The sequence below is a fragment of the Limanda limanda genome, chromosome 10, assembly GCF_963576545.1.
Source record: "Limanda limanda chromosome 10, fLimLim1.1, whole genome shotgun sequence".
In the NCBI taxonomy this organism is placed as follows: Eukaryota; Metazoa; Chordata; class Actinopteri; order Pleuronectiformes; family Pleuronectidae; genus Limanda; species Limanda limanda.
Genome location: NC_083645.1, coordinates 9,282,035 through 9,305,388, shown reverse-complemented (window position 1 = coordinate 9,305,388; position 23,354 = coordinate 9,282,035). Strand labels below are relative to the sequence as shown.

General features: G+C 43.3%; 1 protein-coding gene across 6 annotated transcripts in view; it reads left to right on the top strand.

Moving 5' to 3' along the window:
- tenm2a (teneurin transmembrane protein 2a) overlaps nucleotides 1-23,354 on the top strand; it is a 162,749-nt gene that overhangs the window by 25,193 nt on the left and 114,202 nt on the right. For 4 of the 6 annotated variants that reach the window (XM_061079824.1, XM_061079822.1, XM_061079821.1 and 1 more), the window contains one exon: nucleotides 1,197-1,490. In XM_061079824.1, coding sequence (XP_060935807.1) covers nucleotides 1,197-1,490 — 294 coding nt within the window. Of the gene's footprint in view, nucleotides 1-1,196; nucleotides 1,491-7,963; nucleotides 8,015-23,354 lie in introns of all 6 variants that reach the window. The other 2 variants (XM_061079820.1, XM_061079823.1) reach the window with 1 other exon arrangement.

Genomic DNA, 23,354 nt, shown 5'->3' with positions numbered 1-23,354 from the left:
TAGCTTATTCCCCCAGTTTTCCACTTGCCTCTCCCCTCTAGTCCAGTCCATCTGTTTTGTCTGAGTAGAACTTTGGAGCCTTTCTCTAAGTTTCCTTCCAGCGCCCTCCCCCCCCCACACCATCCTCCCTGCTTTCAGCTCCGCTCTCGAGTTTTCTCGGCGCGGCTGTGAAGAGGAGCCCTGAAGATCCAGCAGACGATTTTCATCTGTTTAATTCCCGTCTCTCTGATTGCGGCCGCGCGCCTGATGAGTCACAGTTAACCCTGTCGCACAGCTGTGATATTCCCAGCGCATTGATTTCGCGCAGTGGGCCTCCACCATGCCAACCGCTCCTCACTCGCCTCCTCCTCCCCCCCCTCCCTCACAAACTGCTAATGAACTGAATCACAACTGTTTCCCCCCCCCCCAATCCCTTTACCCCAACAGCTGATGGTGAGCGATTGCATCCACAATACTCTTTTAATTAGTATAGAGAATAAATTGGTTGAGCATGCCTTTTTCTTTAATTGCTTTTTCCTCCGCTTGGATTTAATTGGGCTGCAGCACTGTTTATTGATCTCCTTTGATGTGCTTTAATTTGGATAATTTTATATATTTATTTTGGACGTGACGAGCCGGTTTGTCTCGAGGGGAGCGCGTCGGGCGGCCCGGCCGGGGCTGCAGCCGACTGCGGCGTTAGCTCAGCGAGCCTGGGATCCAGCGTGTGATGGCAACTAGGTGGAGAGATGATCAAACCCAGAAGGCGGCAGAGCAGCTCCACTACAGCACGAGAGGCCTCGAGTGAACGGCACTTTGATCTCACATCAACACCTCAGGAATGCCAACGCGGGGCAGTAAAGCGAGGGAGGCGGGCCTTCTAAGCCAATCCTAACTAATAAATACAGATTCCTACCAGCAGCCAGCTCGTCGTCAGTGCCTGATTCATGCTGCGTCATCTCTCCCCCTCCTGCCTTCCACAACAAAGCCCAATTTTCAGCCTCCACCTCCATAGTTTCCTAATTAGTGTGCTGCTCAGCGTGAGATTGTTGGTTTGTTTGCTAGATGTGTGTGCGTGTTTGTGTGCGTGTGCGTGTGCGCGCGTGCGTGTGTGTGTGTGTGTGTGTGTGCGTGTGTGTGTGCATGCGTCCCCATTAACTGCTCTTACTTCCACCCGCTCTCTACACTCCCCCTGAGTAACTCCTGTCTCTCCCTCACAGGGGGTAACTTCACCCTGGCCGAGCTGGGAGTGTGCGAGCCAGCTCCCTCTCCGCACCCCGCCGCCGCTCCCTACTGTCCCGACCTGGGCCTCCTCCAGAGGGGCTACTCGCTCAGCGCGGGCTCCGACGCAGACTCGGACCCCGAGGGGCCGCTGTCTCCGGAGCGAGCCATCCAGCTGTGGGCCGGACGCGGAGGGGTGAAGTCTCGCCGCAGCTCGGGGGTGTCCAGCCGCGAAAACTCGGCTCTCACCCTCACTGACTCAGAGAATGACAACAAGTCTGATGACGAGTCAGGTAGGACAACGGACTCTTAAAAAAACTGTGCTCCAGATAGTACACAGGCTCGCTGAATTTGAGAAAAGCGTGAGTAAGAGAGTGAGTAGGACTGGATGAGGGCGTGAGGACAAATGGAGGAGGATGCATCAGACTGATATTATGGGATAATCTATGTTTAAAGTAGTCGTGAGGTGTCTCCTTCATTTTTTTACAATCGATAATGTTAACGTGTGTCAATATGTTTAAAATCTTCAGACCACTTCTCAAACAGCCGTATATTATGAGCGGCTGGTGAGTTGGATTTATTGATTGAGTCTCTTTCTGATCTGAAGAACAGTAGTGTGACCCCCCCTCAGGGAGTCAACCATACTTTCATCAATAGTACTTAGCTAAAGCCCTCTGACTCTACCTTCTTGGATGCTTATCTGCTCAGATATCACCACGGCTCTGTCAGTCTTCAAAAAAAAAAGTAAAGGTTTCTTTTGGAGATGGCAGCGCATGACGTGATCCAACACTAAGATGCAGTGAGATACAAGAACGTTACTTTTCATGTGAATCCTCCTTTTGTTCCTCCCAGTGAGTGTGAGATGTTCCCAGAGGGAAACACCAGCCCCCTCCCCCCCCCGACTTTGTTTATTGCCAGCTTCCCGTTTCCTTGTTAATCCTGACGCAGTTGTAAACCTGCGCGCGAGCTCCTCCGCCAAGGTGTCAATGGAGGTTAATGAAAAGTGGATGGAAGGAAAAGCAACAGTCTAATTAATTGAATCCTCAGCAGCCACACGTATCAGCCGCGGATCAACCTCCGTTGGACTGCGGGCCGCGGAATCGGAGGAAAACTTCTGTCGTCTGATCAAACTACTCAACACCTATTAAACACGTCGAGAAACACCTTCCACGAGATGTGCCTCTCATCCCACCACCCGATAATTGCTTTGTGGTTAATTACCAAGCTAATCTTGCAGCCACAGATATAAGCTGCCGACGCCGCGCTCGCTCTCTCTGTCTCAGGGCCAGGAGAACGCCATTGAGCGCTCGGTTTCCAGACCCCTGTAAAATTACCTTCTTAATCCAACGCTATATTGTGATAATCATTTGCCTGCAGTGCGATGTTACTCGGTGTTGATTGTTCAGAAAATCAGAAGGTTTATTTTCCCATTAGAAAGTTCGTCGAATGAAAACGTTATTAATGCGTATTTCTGAGATCCTGCAGGGTGCCAAACGTTGACTTGTCTGTTCGAAAAAAAATTCACATTGATTAATATGCTGAACATGTGTCAAATCAAAGTCAATTAAATGAAATGACTTCAAAAGTTTGCCCTCTGTAGCGTTCGGGAGAACCAGTGGCTCACACCTTTAGGCTCGTCTCATGGTTTCACAGGCCAGAGATTTAAATCAGGCTTCAGCGTCTCTGTCTCTGCCAGCATGAAGAGATCAGAGACAGCCTGATAAAAGAAGCAGGTGTGTGTGTGTGTGTGTGTTTGTGTGTGTGTGTCAAGTCAATTTGTTCGTTACTTAGTTGCTCTGAATGACGGAAATCTAACCCCTCATTCCTGCATCTCATATTGAAGGTGTATTACACCTCAAAGTACCTGATGACAGATTTAACCCCCATCAGATTAAACCTGCGTGTGTGCCCCAAGCAGTGTGTACCTGTGTGTGTGTGTGTGTATGATACTTAGCCTGTCATTGTCTTCGTATATGCTATTTTGTCTCTCTGTGAGGGTGAGAGCGTGCATAAGCCCAAACCATGCACATGTGTGAGCAAGTGTGAAACAGCAGCAACTTGAGTGTCAAAACAGCAGGAGGAGGATCTGAGGCTCTAATAATAGAGATTGACAGAAGCAGACAGAGAAACAACATCATAAACACATGCTAACAAATCAAAAAGACGGTGACGTGCTAAAACACCAAACAGCTCAGTGCACCGCTCTCATCTCGCTGCGTCTCTAACAAGCTTCAGAAGTCTCACCTCCACTTGCTTCTCCTCCTCCGCTTCATCTCCCTCCTCTCCCACCTTTCCTCTTCATCTTCCAAGCCTCCTTCCTCTGTCTTCTCTCCGCTCACGCTGCGCCGCTCGCCGTCCCTCGTTATGCTCCTGTCAGCGCGGCTTCCCACCATGACTGACAGGTGTCACTTTGAGGGTCTAGGGTTCCCCTTCAGGGCAGGAGCGTACATGTGGATGGACGTGCGCGAGTGCCCTACTGCAGGATTCACTACCAAAAATAGAAAGCCCAGGGAAATGGTGACAGACATCCCAGACCTCAGGGAGAGTACTATTTGTGTGCATATGTGAGGTTTTATTTTATGTCAAAAGCACAACTGACTGCAGATGGTCACATTCAAAACTAAAATCTCGTATATTTTTTCTGAAATTAAAAATGTCTTAAATTTACAACAGTAGCAATGATCAGTAATGAACTACAAATTAATTCCTAAATTAGTTAGAAATTGGGACAAGTCTCTCCCATATTCCAGCTTGCCATAATATATGGACTTTTTTTTTAAATAGTTTGACTGGGTAAAAAAAACAACACTAAACCTGAGTCGATAACAAATTAAAGAGTGTGAACCTTCAGATAGATAGAAGTCTTTCACGCTGCCTGGTGCCTCCGCTAGTCTCAACACAATTAGCAGTACATACCACCTAATGTAAACAAGCAGAACTCACATAATTGGTATAGAGAACTTTGAATGCACCTTTTGTTTGAGCTGTTTCTAAATGTGTTTTTCAGAGTTATCGGGTCAGAGCTCAAGGGGCGTGTGTGTGTGTGTGTGTGTGTGTGTGTGTGTGTGTGTGTGTGTGTGTGTGTGTGTGTGTGTGTGTGTGTGTGTAAAAGACAGGGAAATATGTTGTTAAAGCATGTCTGTTGCATATGAATATACAGACACGCAAACATATTGCATTACACATTTGTTTCCTAATATCAATATTTCTACATATAGTAAAACATGTACAAGAGTGCATCCTCCAAAATATAAATCACAAATATAAATAATCTAATTTACCTCGCTTTGGTTGATTTCAGAAATTAACCTTTTTTAGGATTGTCTGACTAAATAATGAAAATAGTTTCTAACCATCTTTATCAGTGCATGAGTTTCTGCAGTTGTCATGGAGATTGTTTAGATGTCATCCAATGACAAAATACTTACCAAGCATTTGTTGAATTTTTTTTATCTTTTCAATGAAAAGCTGCAGTGATTCATTCGTTTGTATATTAAAGATAATTTGACCCCATTATCCCTCAATGGTTTAACTGGTAGCTGATGTAAAACAAAATAGATTTATGGTCCGTCCCTTTTCACACATCTACAACAGCATTGACGAATAGTTTTTTGTTAAACTTTTAACGAATCACTGTTTTATCCTATTTTTCTTTCCAGCTCAGTAGAACAACACATTAACAATGGCACCTTATTTGAGTTTTCACAATTTCCTCTTTCAGAAATGGGCTTCACCTGTTCACTGTTTCATTTGCAGATCTCTGGCATCTGGTGAATCAGTTCCTAAATTAAAGCTCTGATGTTTGTTTTTTTTTGTGTTTGTTTTTTTCATTTACTGCTAAATTCCAATTACCAACAAGTATATAAAGCCTGTTAAATTAGTTTTCTAAATGCAACTCAGGGGTTTCAAAGTTTCCCTACATCGCGCTTTATTGTCGAGTATTGAATAAAGACGCTCCGCTTTTATTGGCCCTTCCAGACACTATTAAAATAAAGAGACTAGAACGTTGACTTGGCAGAGCCAGTACACGTTTCGTTTGCACAAGCAACACAGTGAGACATACAAATATGAGCATAGAGAGCAGCATTGGGGGGTTTCATTTTGGCAAAGTGAAGGAAGAGATTTACTGTCGCACTGTGCACTGCCTCGTAAAATGTCCGTCTGGAAACACGGGCAAGAGAATAGAAGCGCTCGTAAATTCCCACGGCAGCGGCTGATGGTTTCATCCAACCTGAATTGATCAGGAGGGGGAATGATTAAAACATGCATTAGATGAAATAAGATCAGGCTCGGACATTGATTTAAACCTGAAGCCCAGTGCTGACTTTATGGCCACAATCCATAGTCCGGTGCTCCCCACGTGCTTGTGTATGTGTACGTGTGTGGCTCCATATGCTGCTGTGTTTCCCTCTCATTAAATAGCAGTCTGTTAAGGAAACAGGCCGAATCTAATTCAACTTCAACATTGTTTCCCGTCAATAAATCTGGGCTTTACTCATACGGCTGACTTTATAAACACTGACACGCGGCTGGTTGCTCGCTGCGCAGCCGAGGCCCGGCCCACGTTGATTAGCTGCTCGCAGACACCGTCACTGTCCTCCCTCCTTCCTCCCTCTGGCTCAATCTCTCCATCTGGTCAGCTGGATAATAAATCATAGGGTAGTATTGTGACGTATGTGACAGGGTGTATTAATCTCGTAATTAGAAAATGAAAAGGTGGCGCTAAATTTAGTCTGGCCTTTCTGCCTAACCGTGCCACCGTCTGGGTGTGCTCAGCTCCCTGGTTTCCCCCACAGCAGGTACTTCTTTTTCTCCCATCCTCCTAGAAGCTTTTTTCTCTGATAAATATATATTCAGTTTCAACTTTATGGATTTTTTTATACAATGCAGAATTCTTTTTTTTTTAAATCATTAAAACATCTGCAGTTGGAAGTTACTTTTTTTGTGGTAGCTGGAGCTATAATCATACTTTATAAAATCTGCGTCGGGCAAAGTGATTCCTGATTAACTAATCAAATCTGCCAGCACAGGTGGCAGAGTGCCTGTACCCACACTCTCCTCTTTTAAACCAAATCAACCACATTCACGTCAGCACATTGGGCCTTTTTTTTTTTTTTTACTTTGGTGAGTCCGACTCTGAAAGGATTTGTATCGTAATCACGGTAGATTAGGATAATGTTTAATTATGATCATTTCGTTTCTGAATAAAAAGCGATCTATACTTTAGCACACAAAATATATATTTTATCTTTCTTTCTTTTTTCATGCCTCTTCTCACCATCGTTACCAGCAACTCGGTCCACGTCGCTCCTGTCTATCAAATCCAGCAAACACTTATGGAGTGGGACTGGCGGGGTCCCCCAAGACCACCGCCGTCCCCCCGGGGTCTCTGAGAGTGTGTGCGTGAGTGGGAAACTTGGAGTGAGAGCCGGAATGTGTGTTAGGAGGGTTGAGGGCATTAGCTTCTGATTGAGTTTTCAGAGAGCAACGTGGGGTGCGAAAGGCTCGACAATGGTCTAACAGAATTAGTAGCTTGTGATGAATGGTGTGTGAGAGCAGCACTGACAGCTCGCTTTCACAAACACACACGGGCTGTGAGTGAGTGTGTGTTTGTGTGTGTGTGAGTGTGCATGTTTGCCTCTTTACTTCACCCGCTGGTTCAAGGACTTTTTGTCCATACAGCACGATGCTGGAATGAGCGGAGTTGTGCAGGACAGACTTCCATGCGTTCTGCATTGTATCTGTATGTAAGGGCGAATATTTGAAAACATGCTTTGCAGCTGGGATCAATAAAGATTGGTGTATTCAGAATAGCGAGCGCGGCCGTCATGCACACGCACACAGTGATGAATAAGAAAAATAAATATTCACAGCTTTTGTTGTGCATCTCCGACTCAATAAAGACATGGTGGGACCAGAGCTGATATTGCAGCAAAGACTAAAACATAAGACACACTAACGCACAAACACACACACACACAGGCAGGCGGGCAAGTGCGTGCACACACAGATGCAGAGGAGCAGGGTTTAATAAAAGCTCTGGGATATTGATCTCCGTAGATGGATGCTAACTCACATTAAAGGGAGGGAGTCTGGAGTGATGGAGAGAAGAGGAGAAGAAGGGGGAAACATAAACGGTGAATAAATGGAGAGGGCGAGATGAGGGGCGTGCGGCGTTCATAAGACGTGTTATTGTGTGTGCTCGGCGGCGTGAGCGGGCCGCAGTGGTTGCCTTCGCAGCGAGGGCACACCCATCCAGACGGCATTACTGTCAGGTAAAGGAGTCACAGGAGCGGTGAGATATGGCCGGCATTGGACTTGTAACTAGCTGACGACTGTGCTTCCGTCCTAATGGGGGATTTAGTGAGCCGTAATGGCCTCTCATGCCACCTCCAGACCTGCCTCACAAAGGGAGGGAGCGGGAGAAGGAGCACGGAGAGCAAATTGAGAATTCTCCAGCCAATTATGAGTGATCATAACGGTCAGCGCTTTGCCTCCTAATGAAGGCTGGAGGTACAAGGCTGGGAGTGAGAATGAGGAGGGAAAAAGGTGCTTGATTGGAGGGTAGAAGAAGTCCAAATTTCCAGTTTTTATTTCTTTCATCATATCTTTGTTACTACAGTCAAAGTCATTTTTCCCATCCTGTTGTTAGTTTTTCTTTACACCCATTCATTCTTCCCATCTTGATTTGTCATAATCTTATATTTTTGATTTGTTTCTTTTCCCCTGCTTTTTTCTTTCTTTCCTCCATTTCTTTCTCCTCCAGTTTACCTAGATGATGAGGAGGACGCGGATCCATTTGGAGACTTTGTGATCAGTAAGTCGTGTCTGACTGTAGCCGCGTTGTTTGTACTGTACATGATCGTGTTTGATGTGCTTTTGGGCCCTTTTGTATGTGCGTGATTAACTGTTTTGTCTATTAGGCGACGGTTTCTATGAAAGAGGCTGTCGCACACAATGCATAATCTTCCGACTGGGCTCTGGCTAAGAGACGACAACATTATCCCTCAAAGGCTCGCTCTCTTCTCTTTTTTTTTAAGTATGATTGTACATAATACTGTAATTGTTGCGATATTCACATCTCTACGGGAAACAATTTATCTCGTGCAGGCCTGATGATGAAAGTTGATTTAGCGTCGGGGAGAAAAAAGGGGGCCAGTAAAAATATCCGCTTGCTGTACATTACTCTTGTGTTCCATCTGATACATGGCACGGCCATTGTTCTTTTTCACATGGCTCATCTACATTTACGAGCTCCTTTCATTGTGATCTCCTTTTCATTAGCACACGTCCAACTGGTTAATCTCTTTGCACTTGATCAGAGAAAATTTCCCAGAAGGCCCCCCCCCCCCCCGCTCCACCCTCCTTCCATTATTGAAAACTCGGCCGTATTTACTTGTGATTGGAGATTGTTTGTCTCTATGAGTGTGAATAAGTGTTAATGTTTGTGTTGTTGGGCTGCGGAGCTTTCATTAGTAGGATCTGATTGGTTGGAGTGAGTGTGTGTGTGAAGGAAGGAAAATAAACTATTGAGTTTGTTAAGGGGGTGAAGGTTATTTTCCGTACACCTGATGTTTTGAGTGAGAGGATTTTTTTGGGTACATATTATGCACGGGGTTAGAATTAAAACTCGAGGTTGCGGCCTTTGAGCAAAGAGAAAAGACGACATTCATGCACCTGGCAGCAACACGCTGAGGAGATAATGGAGCACCGGTTGTCTGCTTGGAAACATGCAGTGGTTAATCTTCTTGAAACAGTTTTGAATAAGTAGACAGAAGCCGTACGTCACAGTTACAGGGACACACACTCAAGGTGGGTGAACTCACACATACAAACCGAAGTAGGATAATGAAGTAATACAGAAATATAGAAGTTGCCTGAATACCGCATTATTTATTCCGACCTCTACATGCTTGTGAAAATAGATAAGTGGATCTAATACAATAACGTGCACATTTCTGAGGGTTAATATGCATCTTCAGACTTTTCTTTTCTGGATGAATTAAAACTACTAATATGAGGCAAAGTTATCACACCTAATATTTACAGATTTTAATTTCCCTCAATGCCTTATTTTATTACTTTCTGTCTGTGGCAACACGTCAGTAATTGGATGTGCACAGTCTCCTTGGTTCCAGGTGGGTAAATATTCACAACTTGGAAATGAAAGTCCTGAAATATATTTATTTGCCATATGGCATATACAGTACACAATAACTGAAGTCTAACATCTTAACCTTTATTGTATTCTGACACATTCCTTGTAAGAATTGCTATCAGTATGACACTGGAGGGGTCGAACAGTACATAATATATTCTAGGCCTCAGACTTACATTCTCCTTTCAGGAGCTATATATTGTCACTCTCATATATGTGTAAAGTAGATGCATATGTGAAAGTGAAAATCTATGTATGGGAAAGAAGCATGTACAGTATTCAGTGAGAGACCCAGCGTATGTTCCCTCTCACTTGATCCAGAAAATAATTTAACTCAAGATGATTCACAGACGAGGAAATTATCTAATGAGCTGAAAAGCCGGTTCCTTGCTGATACTGATACAGGGCTATCAATAGCAAACGGCTGACAACTGTACAAATCAAAATCTCTCATTCTTCTCCCCTTTTCGAATTATTAAAGCATTATATCATTTTGGTACATTTTGAACGTCTCCAGCTCCTCAGAAACACTCACTTTCCATCAAGAGGCTCCCTGCATGGCTGCCACAGGCTGTCGAGATTTATTTCTTATGGATAGAAATTGAAATAAGGAATACCCTGTTCTGGTGAAAAGTAATGTCCATCATGCACATAGATAGAGATATCATTTTTTAATATTGTCAATCGCACTGAACATAAAGGGAAATGTATAATTAAATTACATTTTTTAATTATTTATTCAATATAACCAAATTACTGGAGATGTTCTGTTACAATTTTTCCCCTCCGGATACCGATACTGAACTTTGCATATTGGCTGATACCAAGTACCTTTCTGTTACTAGTGCATTTTGCAAAAAACTAAAACTTTAATGATGTATTTTAGCAGCTGTTTGCTACATACTCTGCATGGAAGTGATGTTTAATATTATTGCTGAATGGCCTCAGGTTAAACCCTATGAAAAACAAACACATACAGAGAATTAATGCAATAAAACTACTTTTACTATCCCGTTTGACAGTAGTAACTGAAAACTAACAAATAAGTCTAAAAAATAAAATACACAATATACCCTACTGGAAATCACTTCTACGCAGCTCTGTGGTTTGAAAGTGGCAAAAAACAAGTGATTTCTGGGGAAATAAAATTGCCCTTTTCCGGCAACTTCATAGGCATACCTGATGCTGGTACATGTCTAAAACTAATGTAATATCTTTTAAAAATGACATTAAGCAAAATACAGATTATTATAATGCAGATTTCAGAGCTACCAACCAGGTCAGGTACATGGATCCATGCCACACGTCCAGACAATTATAAACAACCCACCAGTGAATGTAGAGGACATGTGGCTGCTCCCTCATCCGTCATCTGAGGTGTCAGAAACACAGAATGGTGTCAGTGTTCGATAGTAAAAGTAAAAGTACAAAACATGGTCAGTTACCGCTACATCAAGTAAACCTGGTTTAAAAACTGGGTTCACCAAATGCAAATAGTGAAGCCCCTCCACCTCTTCTAGCATGTGTGTTTCTTATTGTCCTGTACAAGCTGAAGCATACTGTTGAGATTAGGCAGCTTGTTTGTTTAACTCATTATGGACGAGTTAAAACATGTAAGCATGCTAACTCAATAAACTAGTAACGTTAGCATGCTGGTGTTTGCATTTCATTGGGGCAGCACATCATCACAGAGCCTCAACGTGGACAGCTTCTCTTGTTTCACCGTGGTATCCGTTGCCCATTGATACAAAAAAAGATGCAGGGAAATTAGCACAGTCTTCAGTTCTTTTTATTGGAAAATTACCAAACAGCAACTTGTCAGACTGAAATAAAGAGCAACAACAATAAACACATCAGAAACTGCAAGCGAGTATTCAGCAAAAACAACAACATCTGTAGTGTGTTTGTGATGCTTTATTCTGCTCTCAGACGTCGCTGTATCATGTAACTACTCTGTTTGTTGAATAGTTTCATAATACATAAAGCGAGTGCTGCAAGAGAAGAATCGAGGACCAGAAATACACAAAACATGCTACAGAACTGGTGAATACAGTCCCACCCTAGTTGAAGTGTTGACAGACATGTTCACAATATGAAATGAAAAACAAATTCATCCTGTGAACAAACAGCAGTGTGTCTGTATTTTGTATTTTCTTTATTTTTTCCAGTGCTCATGTTTGCTACCCACCACAATGAAAAAGATGATATTTCACGGGTATTTCATGCATGATAAAGGGAACCTTCTGTTGTAATGGACAGCCTTATTGATCTTACATTGTCTGGAAAGGCCCTGGTTTTATAATGCTGTTTGGTTATTTTTTTTACTGCAATCCTTGTGTAGTGTGGGATTTAAATCACGTGTTTAATAGTGTATAAAAGAGGAGTGCTGAGCATTTTAATGCGAGCCAATTAAATTCATATTAATTAATGCACGTTAACCTTTTCATCCTTGCAGAGCCTGTGGCGTGTCCATCATAACAAACTCGAAATGTTTAGTCTGAAAAGTTTCAAACTGATAAATGATGGCACGTTGCCTTTGAACATTAACCCAATTTTTCACACAATATCTCCTCAGACACGCAGATACCGGACTGTGAAGTAAAACATTGCAGAAAATTGTTCTACCTCGATTTAAATTTTGAGCTATTTGAGAGAAAATTTAAGGGAAAAGCTTAAGTGGTTAGTGTAAGGCCTTAATGCATCATGGTAAAGGGACTTTTATCGGATCAGATTGCCCGTTGTGGGGAAGATGCTGAGGTATGTGAGGAACATAAAGTGTTTAGCATGAAAAGGAAGCACAATATGGCCGGGGTAACAGTCTGGAGACTGCTGACAGATCACACACTGCATTTATTTTATGGAAGTTAGCAGCCATAGTGTCCCCAAGAAAAACCCTGTGGGACGAGTAGTAAAAAAAGAACGAGCTGTGGTGAGAAGTAGAGGGCGATTTTTATGAGAGTGAATCAGAGTGAATGGGGAAGGGAAGCTGCGGGAGACCAGATATCATTCAGAGGTTGTTTTTGTGTAATTTTTAGAAGGAGCTGTTCCAGCAGCTGTCACTTTATTGTTCCAGTATACAAATAAAAAAGAAATGAGGATCGGCGTCATCATTAGCAGAATGGAATCAACAGTGCAGTTAATAAACCTTCATACCCCCTATTTTTAATATATTTTAAAAATAGACCACATCCAGCACATGTTCATCAAAAAAAACAAAAAAACTTTGTATACCCTTTGTGGCCCTGTTAGTCTCTACATCAACATGGAGCAGCTGTGCTTGGTGTTCAGCGCTTCCTCCTCCAGCAGAGTGATTATGACAGGCTGATTGGTGCTTTGTTTTCCTGGGAACGAGAAGATCAATGCGGGGATGATAGCAAGGGCTGGGCCGGGGAGTGGAGAGAGAGGATAAGAGGGAAACAGGGCTGAGGCATTGTCGCTTTCCAGTAGGAACCAGGGATCAGGGGATTTTATAGGGGAGGAGAGGATGGAGTTAAAAACAGATAGAATGGGGACAAAGCCGGGAAAGTTGGGTATGGGGGGGGGTGTATTTGTGGGGATTTCAGGAAGAGGGTGGAAAGTGACGGATGAGAGAGGAAGATCCAGATTTAACAGTACAGTAGAAGAGATGGCCGAGGATTAACATTCTGTGGCTGTCTGCAAGTGCTGAGATAATCTCTGGTGGCCTGCAGAGCCCTGTGGGAAGCCCACCACTGCCATGGGGGTTGAGGTCTTACACCAGGCTTGTCACTGCTTGTGTGTGTGAGTGTATGACTGTGTGTGCTGATGTGTGACTATCGGGTTAGGTGTGGCAGGTGGAAAGAGGTGCTGATTCCGGCCTCCTACCATGCAGCACTCTAAGCACCTTGATGGATATGCCCCATGAGGCCATTTTTGACTGTGTCATTATGGCCCTCAGTTCAGAGCTGTTTTTTTTATCTCCTGCTCTTCATTTTTCATTTCTCATTTCCACTTTAAAAGGAGGAATAATAGGCAATCCAGCTTAACAGATGCAATGTTTTTATTCTGTACGTGGTAGGGAGTTGTCAGTGCATCGCTCCTTACAGACTTTTAATCCATATTGATTTCTGCTTCACGCTGTCTTATCGAATGGAGCAAGGGGCCGCGGGGCACCACGCGGCTTCGCATGGTGGAGCCTTGCAAGTCTCTGATGGCCACTATTTGTTTATATATGAAACAGAAAGAGTCAAGAGGTCGCCTGACACATAAATACATACTCGTGGAAAATGCAGAGAGTTCACCTCGGGCTGCAGCAAGGTCTTAATAGCACACATGCACACACCTGCAGAATTTCATTTATAGGTTGTGATTAAAGGAACTTAAAGATTTAGAGTAGTGGGCGCTCTCTTGGCGCTCATGAGCCTGAAGCTCGCAGGAATGTTGAGCATCGAGTGCCTCATATAAATTGCTCTGATTGGACGGTTATTTTCTCCGCTGTATTGGCAAATAAGCAAGTTGTTCATTCCCTGCACTGTTTTTCTTCTTTAAGTGCTGTTGACTTGTAAATTGGGAAGCCATTGATCATGATGCTCCTCTTTTCCCAATTTGTCCAGAGTGTCTTGTGTCGAGTGGAGAAGAACATTTCCCACTGAAATCAAAGCGAGCACGATAGGTCGTCTCTGCTCCATCTTCACACTGGAACCCTTCTCAACTCTGCCATGTGGCAACGCTGGTTGACTTTTGGGTCTTGAACTGCGGTGGGTGTCTCTATTAACAGGAAATTTGCCCATAGAACACTTAACGTTATTCAGTTTTGTAAGTGATGAAGTTAAAACAGTACCGTGACGATTGGTAAAGCACGGACCAGGACAAGAGTGCGGCTGAGGCCACGATCTTCTGTCAAACCTGACTTGACCTTGTGAGAAAAAAAGACATTCAGTTTTTCGTATCCGAACCCGACCCAAGACCGACACTTTTGACGATCAAGTCGATAACCTAACCAACTTGACCGAACCTGACCCATGACCATATATAATCTTAATAATTTGATCCAAACCCTGTCCATACCACCAGGTCCCAACAGGGTCAAGCTTCAATTGTATATGCCCGTACTTGCGGTTCATAATGTATGAGTCATTATTCTCACAGTCAGAGTTCATTTATTTATGTCTAAAGCCACCTGAGTTAGCCCTTGATGTCACAGAGGCGGGACATGATGTCATCATTAATAATTTCACTGCAAATATCTCAACAACATATTCTAGTTTGTCAGAGGTCGTTGTTCACAGTGGCACGGCACTTGTCACTCACTGTATAGATACCAAGAGAAGATACAGACCCCGATTAAAACCACACTGCTCAGCAGGAAAAACTCAGCAGCTTTGATGTCAATATTCCTGTTAAAACCCTTTCTTCCCCACTCGATACTTGCTTTAATAGGTTGGCTTTGTTTTGCAGAGAGTCAAATGGGAAAAAGAGAACAGATGAATAAATCTATATTTGAGTCTCTAACCTCTGATTGTGCAAGTCCTCTTGTTTTGCCACTTAATACCCGGAGCTGGCTAATCATCAGACAAGTATCTGACTTTATCTTCCATCTCCACAGCCGAGCATGGAGACAGGCTGGCATCTCAGCTGGCCCCAAATCTCCCTCTCTGAACCCTTTCCATGGCTAAGCCAAGTATCAGTTTTACAGGCAGTGCAGCTGAAGCTCAGGGAAACATGACGTTTTGGAACTTTATCAGCTGTTGTGGTTTTCCATTGTCCTACTATCTTCACCCTGCAAATAGGCTTATGAGAAATGTGTTAGTCTTTCCTCACTCCTCTCTCGCTCTCTCCGAATTGTTGCACTAAAAGCTCAGTCCACTTTATGCAATGGTGTACGTGTTCCACCAGTTACAATCAATAGTACACCCCGGTCACCTTTCTACCTAATCAATGGGTCGGCCTGGACTCCCTCAGCCTCCATCCCCAGGGGTCCCTTTGCAAAGTCATAACTATCTATTTTAGAGCAGACAGACGCAAGTGCCTGTAATCAATATCAATGCATACTATACATAAGTCACAAGTTGATGCCTGGGATCAGCTGTACGGCCAGTCACGGCATATTTTAATAAACTGACATGAACTTTATAATGATAAATTGGTGGCATACTCCACTAATAACAAAAAGAGCATAGCTATTGTGTAGCCCAGTGTCTGTTGAAACACTGTAAACCGTTGTCTTTGTAAACAGAAGCGAAAGCACTCTTACAGAAATAGCAACCAGTTCCAGTAAAAAAGTTGAGCGCATGCATCGGTGAGCTAAGCAACCGGAGCCGCTTTGGATTATAACAAACTGTGGCTGTGTATCTGTTTCAGCAACATTTACAGGATTATCACACCGCTGAAGTGCTGCTGTGGGCTGAGAAGGTTGAGCTGCTGGGGTGAGAGTGGCAGCAGACAACTTTCTCTCACTGTCGGAAGAGAGGATCACTTTACATTTGATAGCTTGAAGAAACGAGGTGAAAGTCAACATTAGATTCCTCCTATCAATCAGGATATGGGAAAAAGAGCAGGACTCTTTATTTCATATTATTTTCGATTACAATAGAAAATCACATTTATGTAATGATACACATCTGCATACAAACAAGTAATCACAGACACTATACTGCTGATAATACTACTGTAATATTTAGTTTTTTTAAGTAATCCCAATCATACCATTACATTTTTAGATATTATATAGTGTCAATATTTAGCAATTAGCTGAATTGTGCCTAGTCCAAATCTGTTATTTTACATAATACAACTCAAATGCCACCAAATAAATACATTATGTAACACTTTGGATCCTTCTGATGTACTAAATTATTCTATATTCCTTCATGACTTTGAAGGGATATAGTTATTTTAATATTGTCTCATGACATTGCTTTAATTAATAATTCTAATGAGTGTTTATCAATAACATATTTGGAGTCTTTGTGTCTCTAAAGACTCAAAGGATAATTCCCACAAGAGCAGGTAGGCTGCTGCACATTATGTAAATTACATAAAGATGTTGGATCCAGTTCCACAGAGTTTTGTTCTCGGTTGTCTGCTTAGATTTGAACAGTTTACTGTGTAGTTTCTCTAATACTAATATTTATTTTAAACTCATATTAAACAGACCAAAACGGAAGGTTATGAAATAATGTGTGTGCTGCAAAATCATCAATTTGCAAGTATGTTTTTCCGGTTGACTCCTGATATTAAACATCTCCTAATCTTTCAATATTTAACCCTAATGAATCATTTACTAACATCAGAGCCTTTCCATTCAGAGCATTGTATCCTCTTATACCTCCGCTCTCAAAACAATTAAGCACCATAATTAGCAGACACTGAAGTGTTGAATATTTACTGTACCACTAATCACTCTGGTCAGTTTTGATTATATTGACACGTTCTGTCCTTGTGCCTCAGTTGCAGGCAACTTTTCACCGAGTACCTCAGCAACTGCACCTGAACCATCCATGCAGATCAATAGCAGTGCGCTCCAGTCACCTCTGGTTGTAATTAATGTAACCCGGCCCTCCGAACCTATTAAAAATGAATTGACCAGTTGCAGACCGGTCGCCACTGTCGCTTCTCTCTTTCTATTTAGACACAGAGGAGGCATGACATTGCTAAGTATAACAGAAAGGGCAATACAGGGGAGCATTTACAAATAGAAAAGAGAAACTGCCAAACTCTCACAGCTTGTGCTTATCCATTCAGTGTGCTTTAATTTTCACTCTCTAGTCCCTTTGTGTTTTTTCTCGATATAGATTTTTCTTACTTTGGATTCCAGCCCCTTTCTCTTTCTTCTTTTACTTCCTGCTTTTTTCAACTCTTTGTGAGGTGAAGTGCTTTTGTGCATTTCCTGATCAGTGCAGCCAACCTGAGGTGCTGCTGCCACAGGACATTTCCTCCGCTCGGCTATTTGCTGTTTTTCTCCCCACTGATATTCTATTCACTTTTTCTCCCTCTGGAATAACTCCCCCGTTCCTCAGCTATTCACTCTCACAGTGTGCGTGTTTGTGTGTGTTCCTGTGAGCCGTGAGGAGGCAGGGAAGCTATATCTGGCCCCATCAGAGTGGAAATGTCAAGAAGTGTGGCAAAAAGTCGGATCTGTGTGTCTTTGTAGATTCACCTGATCTTTCAGCCTTTTACTCTGCCAATATCGCAGTGTGTATTCAGCATGAGCTCTCGCGCACACACACACACACACACACACACACACTCACACTCTCACCTCTCTCACTGTTTTTACTTTGTTTGTTTGTGCCTAAGTTTGCATAGGCATGCATGTGTGCGAGTGTGAGTCAAAGACAAGTGTTTAACTTTTTGAGCAGACCTCATTTCCGCTTTTGTTCTCCACACTCTTTCATTGTGTTTGTTCCCCCTGTCTTTCACTTCTTCACACATCTGCTGCATCTCTTCAGCTTTTCTTTTTCCCCATCCAACTAAAAACCATCATAAAAGCATCTCATGGCCTTTCTGAGGCCAAATATAGAAAGCGGCATCTTTCCTTGTCTTGTTCACTGCAATTCTCTCCTTTCTGTTTTTTTCATTCTTATATAATTTTTGGTGCTCATTTATCGTACTTGTACAAAGTTGGAGTTGCAGAGAAAACAGGAGTGGGTCGTCTGAAACATCTGCCACGTTGGAACAGGCTCTGTGATGTTTTGCCACACACACACACACACGCACACACAAACACACACACACACACACACTAGAGATGTTCAGATACACTCTAAGCCACACATGCATCAGTTAACAATTAGTTATGAGTGTACTTGACTCTGTCTGTTAAGGACCCATCCAAAGATTGGTGGTGTAGCATGAGAGGTATGAAAAGTGAGAGATTACTCACCCTTCCCAATACGCCCACACACACACTCACACACACACACACACACACACACACACACACACACACACACACACACACACACACACACTCACACACTCGCACACCCTTACCCTCACCTCTTCCCTCGGTCTCTCGCCTTGTCTATGTCATGTGACTCAAAAACAAAATCCTGTTTTGCATTCTCAGGCCCACACATTTACTCGGTGACACAGTGAGGTGCGCGTTGTGAGTCTAACTAGCTGTGTAGCAGTGTCACATAGCCAAGTCCCTGCCTAATCAGGCCACTTATACACACACACACACACACACACACACACACACACACACAAACACACTTATACGCACACAGATGCACACACTTTGCAGAGGCCATGTGTTGGGATGGTGATAGAGGGTTGGCAGTTGGCTGACAGACAGCAGACGCTGTTCTTCTACATCAAACGTCTCAGAGCAGACTCTCACTTTCATGCCTACTCTCTCTCCCTCTCTCCCTGACACACACACACACACACCGTCACGCACACACACAAACACAACAACGCACATTTCGTCTGATCTCGCTGCCAAAACTTGGAGACTTGGAAGGGCTCACACACACACACACACACACACAGACGAGCAGGCACATACACACTGACATATACTCGAGCCCTAAAAAGTCTTGAATTAAATTTCGTCAGCCGCTGTTGAAACCCACTCTGTGAGACGTTAAGTACAATTTCCTTTTGCGGCTTGAAAATGATTCAAAACAATTTTTTTTTGCTTAAGACTGAATCCAGTCGAGCGTCCTGATCTTATCTGCCAGCACAGACAGACACAGGCCGACTTGCAGTATCTATATGCTGCATATATGTTCCAGAATATAACATCAAAGGGGCTCTTATGGGAGATTGATTATGGGGAAAAACTGGAATAAATGAGTAGAATAATAGAGTATATATAGATCTATGTATGTAGGGCATTAGGGGGTCACTGCATTATAATATTATATCTAACCAGATTACCCTGAGTGAATATTTATGGTAAATTTTGTGCAAACATCGCTCCACTGCCAGAACCAAAACTCCAAATGAGGGAATATCTCCTCGGCGAACAGTTTTCAACCCTCTGAGAGAGTGTCAGAGACTTTGAGAGTATTTTCTATACCAAGGAACACTAAAGCTCTCCTGTGGAGGCCAAACACTTTACACCGGCTTCTTTCATATCTCACCTTTTACCTGTTTACATTCCATTCATCTGCTTATATTCATGAAAAATGTCAAGGAAGCCATTTGTGTAAGCCACCCATCATTTATGCTAGATCCTTTGGTAACCGTGGCAACATGTGCATGCATTGATATGTGAATGTGAGGAAATTGATTGATTGGAATGTGAAAGGAGAACCAAAACCCAGAAATACAAGGGACCTGTTTTGTATGCCCGACATGTCTGGTTGTTAGTTATCACGTCAGAATAGCGTTTTTCCTCCTCGAGCTCTTTACAACAATTTACGACAGCAATCAGCAGAGCGGTCCAATAATCAGGTTACCTATCAATCCATGCAGCCATGTGTATTCATCTTGGGTTGTTTGTACTAAAGAGCTAAAACACAACGCGTGCCATTTATCTAGTGGATCCTGAACAAATTATACTAAATCAGGTGTAAAGTGAAATAAACCTGCTTTTACTCATGCACTGAACTCCAGATAATCTCCTGACATTCTCCGGAGGGCTTGTTTTTGAAAACGCAGTCTTTGATGCAAATGTCCAAATAACGAATCTCTTGCCACATCTGACCCGAATGGCACGAATTTGCTTCTATGGCTCAATTTTAACAAACATTTTGTGAAATGTGGTGTAAGGAAAGCCAATCAGTGCTGAGAATGAAACTCACCGTACTCAGGTCCTGGCACCGACCTGAGTCATTTACACACAGCTCCTGAAAAGGCTGAAATTCCCTGGCGCTGTCTTCTCCGATATACATGTAACGGCATTTTGAATATTTACTGCTTGGCTCTATTAGATTTTTTTCCCGTGTAGCATCTAGTGTGAACACAGCAATCAATAAAATAGTATTTGTATAGCCCATATTCACAAATCCCAATTGGTCTCATAGGGCTTCACAAAGTGCTAGATCCGTCCTTAACCCCAAACTAGCGCAAGTAAAGACGACCGAAAAACCTTATTAACAGGAGGAAGAAATGTAGAAACCTCACAGAGAGCAACATGTGAGGGATCCCTCTCCTAAGAAGGACAGAAGTGCAGAAGATGCTGTGTATAGCTGATCACAGAAACACAATTACTTTGTGTTTACAACATTGACAAGAATAAAGCGTTTGTAGATTAAAAGAAAGGTATGTCAATGTTATTATACATAAGAAATGTCTGATAGAAATGAAGGGAGCAGCAATGACCATTGAAGTGGAGGAGTTATTGGCAGTAATGGTAGAATATGTGAGTAGGCACATTGTATATATCAAGCAGACTATGTAACCATAGTCCACGATCACGATCCATCACCACTTTCCACCATCAAAGAAGGCAAATATCTCCGGAGGGGAAAGTGCTGCCACACGTGTAGAAGACAGTGATGAAGATGTCAAAAGAGCTTTTGCTTAAGAGACGGTGTTGATGTTCTGAAAACGAAACATGTGATCTCATTTATACATTATGTCCTGCGCCTGCCTGCTGCTGCTCCTCTCAACCGAACACTCCAGAAATGTCTGTGTGGTTGTGAGAGCGTCTGAGCGGAGAATCATCCGCTGCATGCTGACGAGTTCAGGTCTTCAAACGTCTTGAGAGACCATGTTTGTTTTTCTTTTAAACAAAAAGACCAGTTAATGAAGTCAAACTTTTCATGATCGATCACATTAGACTCTGATGTCAGCTCCGTCAGAGAGAAAATGTCATAAAAGAATCAAGAGTTATGCAACGTAATGATTAAACCGTTGCTGAGCTGCGGTGAATAATATAAAGCTCCGTCTTATTTATGATGAATGAACGGTAACCGACAGTGATAGAGAGCGAGCTCAGAATACAGACAAGGTGGAGGCACATCACACCCATGTGATTGATAAGATGAAAAATGATTCATCAACTCCTCTTGACCCAGAGAGAGAAGCAAATTGAGCCATGGGTGTTGAGCCGGTGAAGGTGAAATTGACTCCTCGTGTCTTTGTAAAGTTTCGCGGCGCAGTTTATTCCTGTGAAATAAATCAGAGTGAGATGAAGAGAGCAAAGCCGTGCATAGAGCGTTTCTGTTTATTGAGCTTTACAGCGTTTTGTCATCGCTGCAAGCTTCAGCCATTTGTGCACTCGCTCGCACAGACGCATGCATGATCTATATGTTTGTGTATGTTACCGACCACAGATCCGATTCCACATGCACGATGCCTTCACCTTGACTGTAGGATGACTTAAAATGCAGTATTGATTCAAAGAGGAGCTCCAATTCGCGCTCAAGTGCGTGTATGTGTGTGGGTCGAGGAGTGGGCCTTATTTATTCAATGCTGTGTTGTGCGCTTGTTTGAGTGCACGCACGGGCGCGTGCTCCCTACCGGCCCCTCCTCTGGAGAAAGTTGTTTAGCCCCTGTGCCCTTCAAAGTCATTTGGAATTCATATGCAAGCCTGACCCTGACAGCTGTTTGTTTTTTCCTCTCCAGAGAGAGGAAGAGGAATGGAGGGATGGCGAGGGGGGTGTGGTTAATGAGTGAGAAAGTGATAGATATCGGGCGGACAGAACAAGAATGGAAGTGAGACTCGGGCAGGAGCTCCGGGCGGAGAGGCAGAGGACTGTTTTCTATTGTCGCCTTAGTGGTCTCACTGCTGTTTGGCTTGTTGAGCATCGGAGACGCACAGAAAAAATAAGTGGAGCCCTGAACGGCTTCCATTAGAATCCCTCATAGGCCACTAGCTTGAATGTGTTGAAACTTGTGCTGCGGCAGGAATGCAAAGCAGGGCAAAGCAGCTGAGATAAAAGGACATGAGCCTCCGTAAGCAGTCCCTGGGTGTAAATATAGGTTTTTCATAAAGGAAAAAAAAAAAATCAAAGTGCACTGTGTAAGTGTGTCATCTGGGATCAGTATGGGACACATTTTTAAAGCCTTCACAGGCGAAGAGGAAACCCAGTGGGAGGGAGAGGTTTTTGTCTTTTTGTCTGTGTCGGTTGTATGGGTGTAAGCAGGTGAATAAACGGACACAGAGGAGGAAGGTGAGGAGGAGGAGGAGGAGGGAAGGCTGGGAGATGATGCGTCGGAAAACAATCGAGAACAACAGTGGAGAGGCAGTTGGAGCAGGGGGAGTCGTAGGTGAAAGGGGAGAGGGGGGGAGGAGGGGACGAGATGGAGAGGAGACTTGTGCTTAGATAAATGTGCGGAGAGGAGAGGTGTCAAGGGAGAGGTGCTATCCTACTTTTACAGCTTCTCCGTCTGGGAGCCCCTGTTCTCTCTCTATCTATCGATCATGGTCACAGAAGACCCCAAAGTCACGTGTTTTCCCCTTGCCCCCCCCCCCTTCTCTTCCATACCTCTCCATTTTTACTACATGTGCTGTTCTCCTCATTTTCATTGAGAATTTTCAAGGGTGTTTGATATAAATGAATTAATAGACTATACGTTCTGCTGGCCTCGTACATATAAATTGCTTATTGACTAACAATAACTATTTCAGTTAATGCACAATTCACTCAGACAATGAGCTCACTCACACACACAAACATACACACACACAGATACACAGACACACACGCACTCGGGTTTCGTGGTCTTCCTTTGCGTTGTCACAAGCAATTAATTTTGCCATAACTTGTGTGTATTGATCTGTGTGGCACAAGCATTGTAATCTATTCAGTCTGGTAAAGAGGCAGCTTTCATGCCAAGTGTAGAACATATAGAGCAGACACACACACACACACACACACACACACACACACACACACACAAGCTCTTTCCAGATGGCTATCAGCCCACTGTTTCCTGGAAAACACACATGCAGGTTCTCTGACAGGAGAGTATTTTCCGTCTCTTAGTTTCCAATTTTTCTGGAATTATTGAGCACAAATTTTACGAATGGACACAAAAACTTTTCCTGGAGCTGAGAATGTGATGATTTACAGTAGAGCCGCTTCCGTGTCACACCACGGGCTTTGTGGCTGTTTGTACTGTGCTGTTTACTTACCCG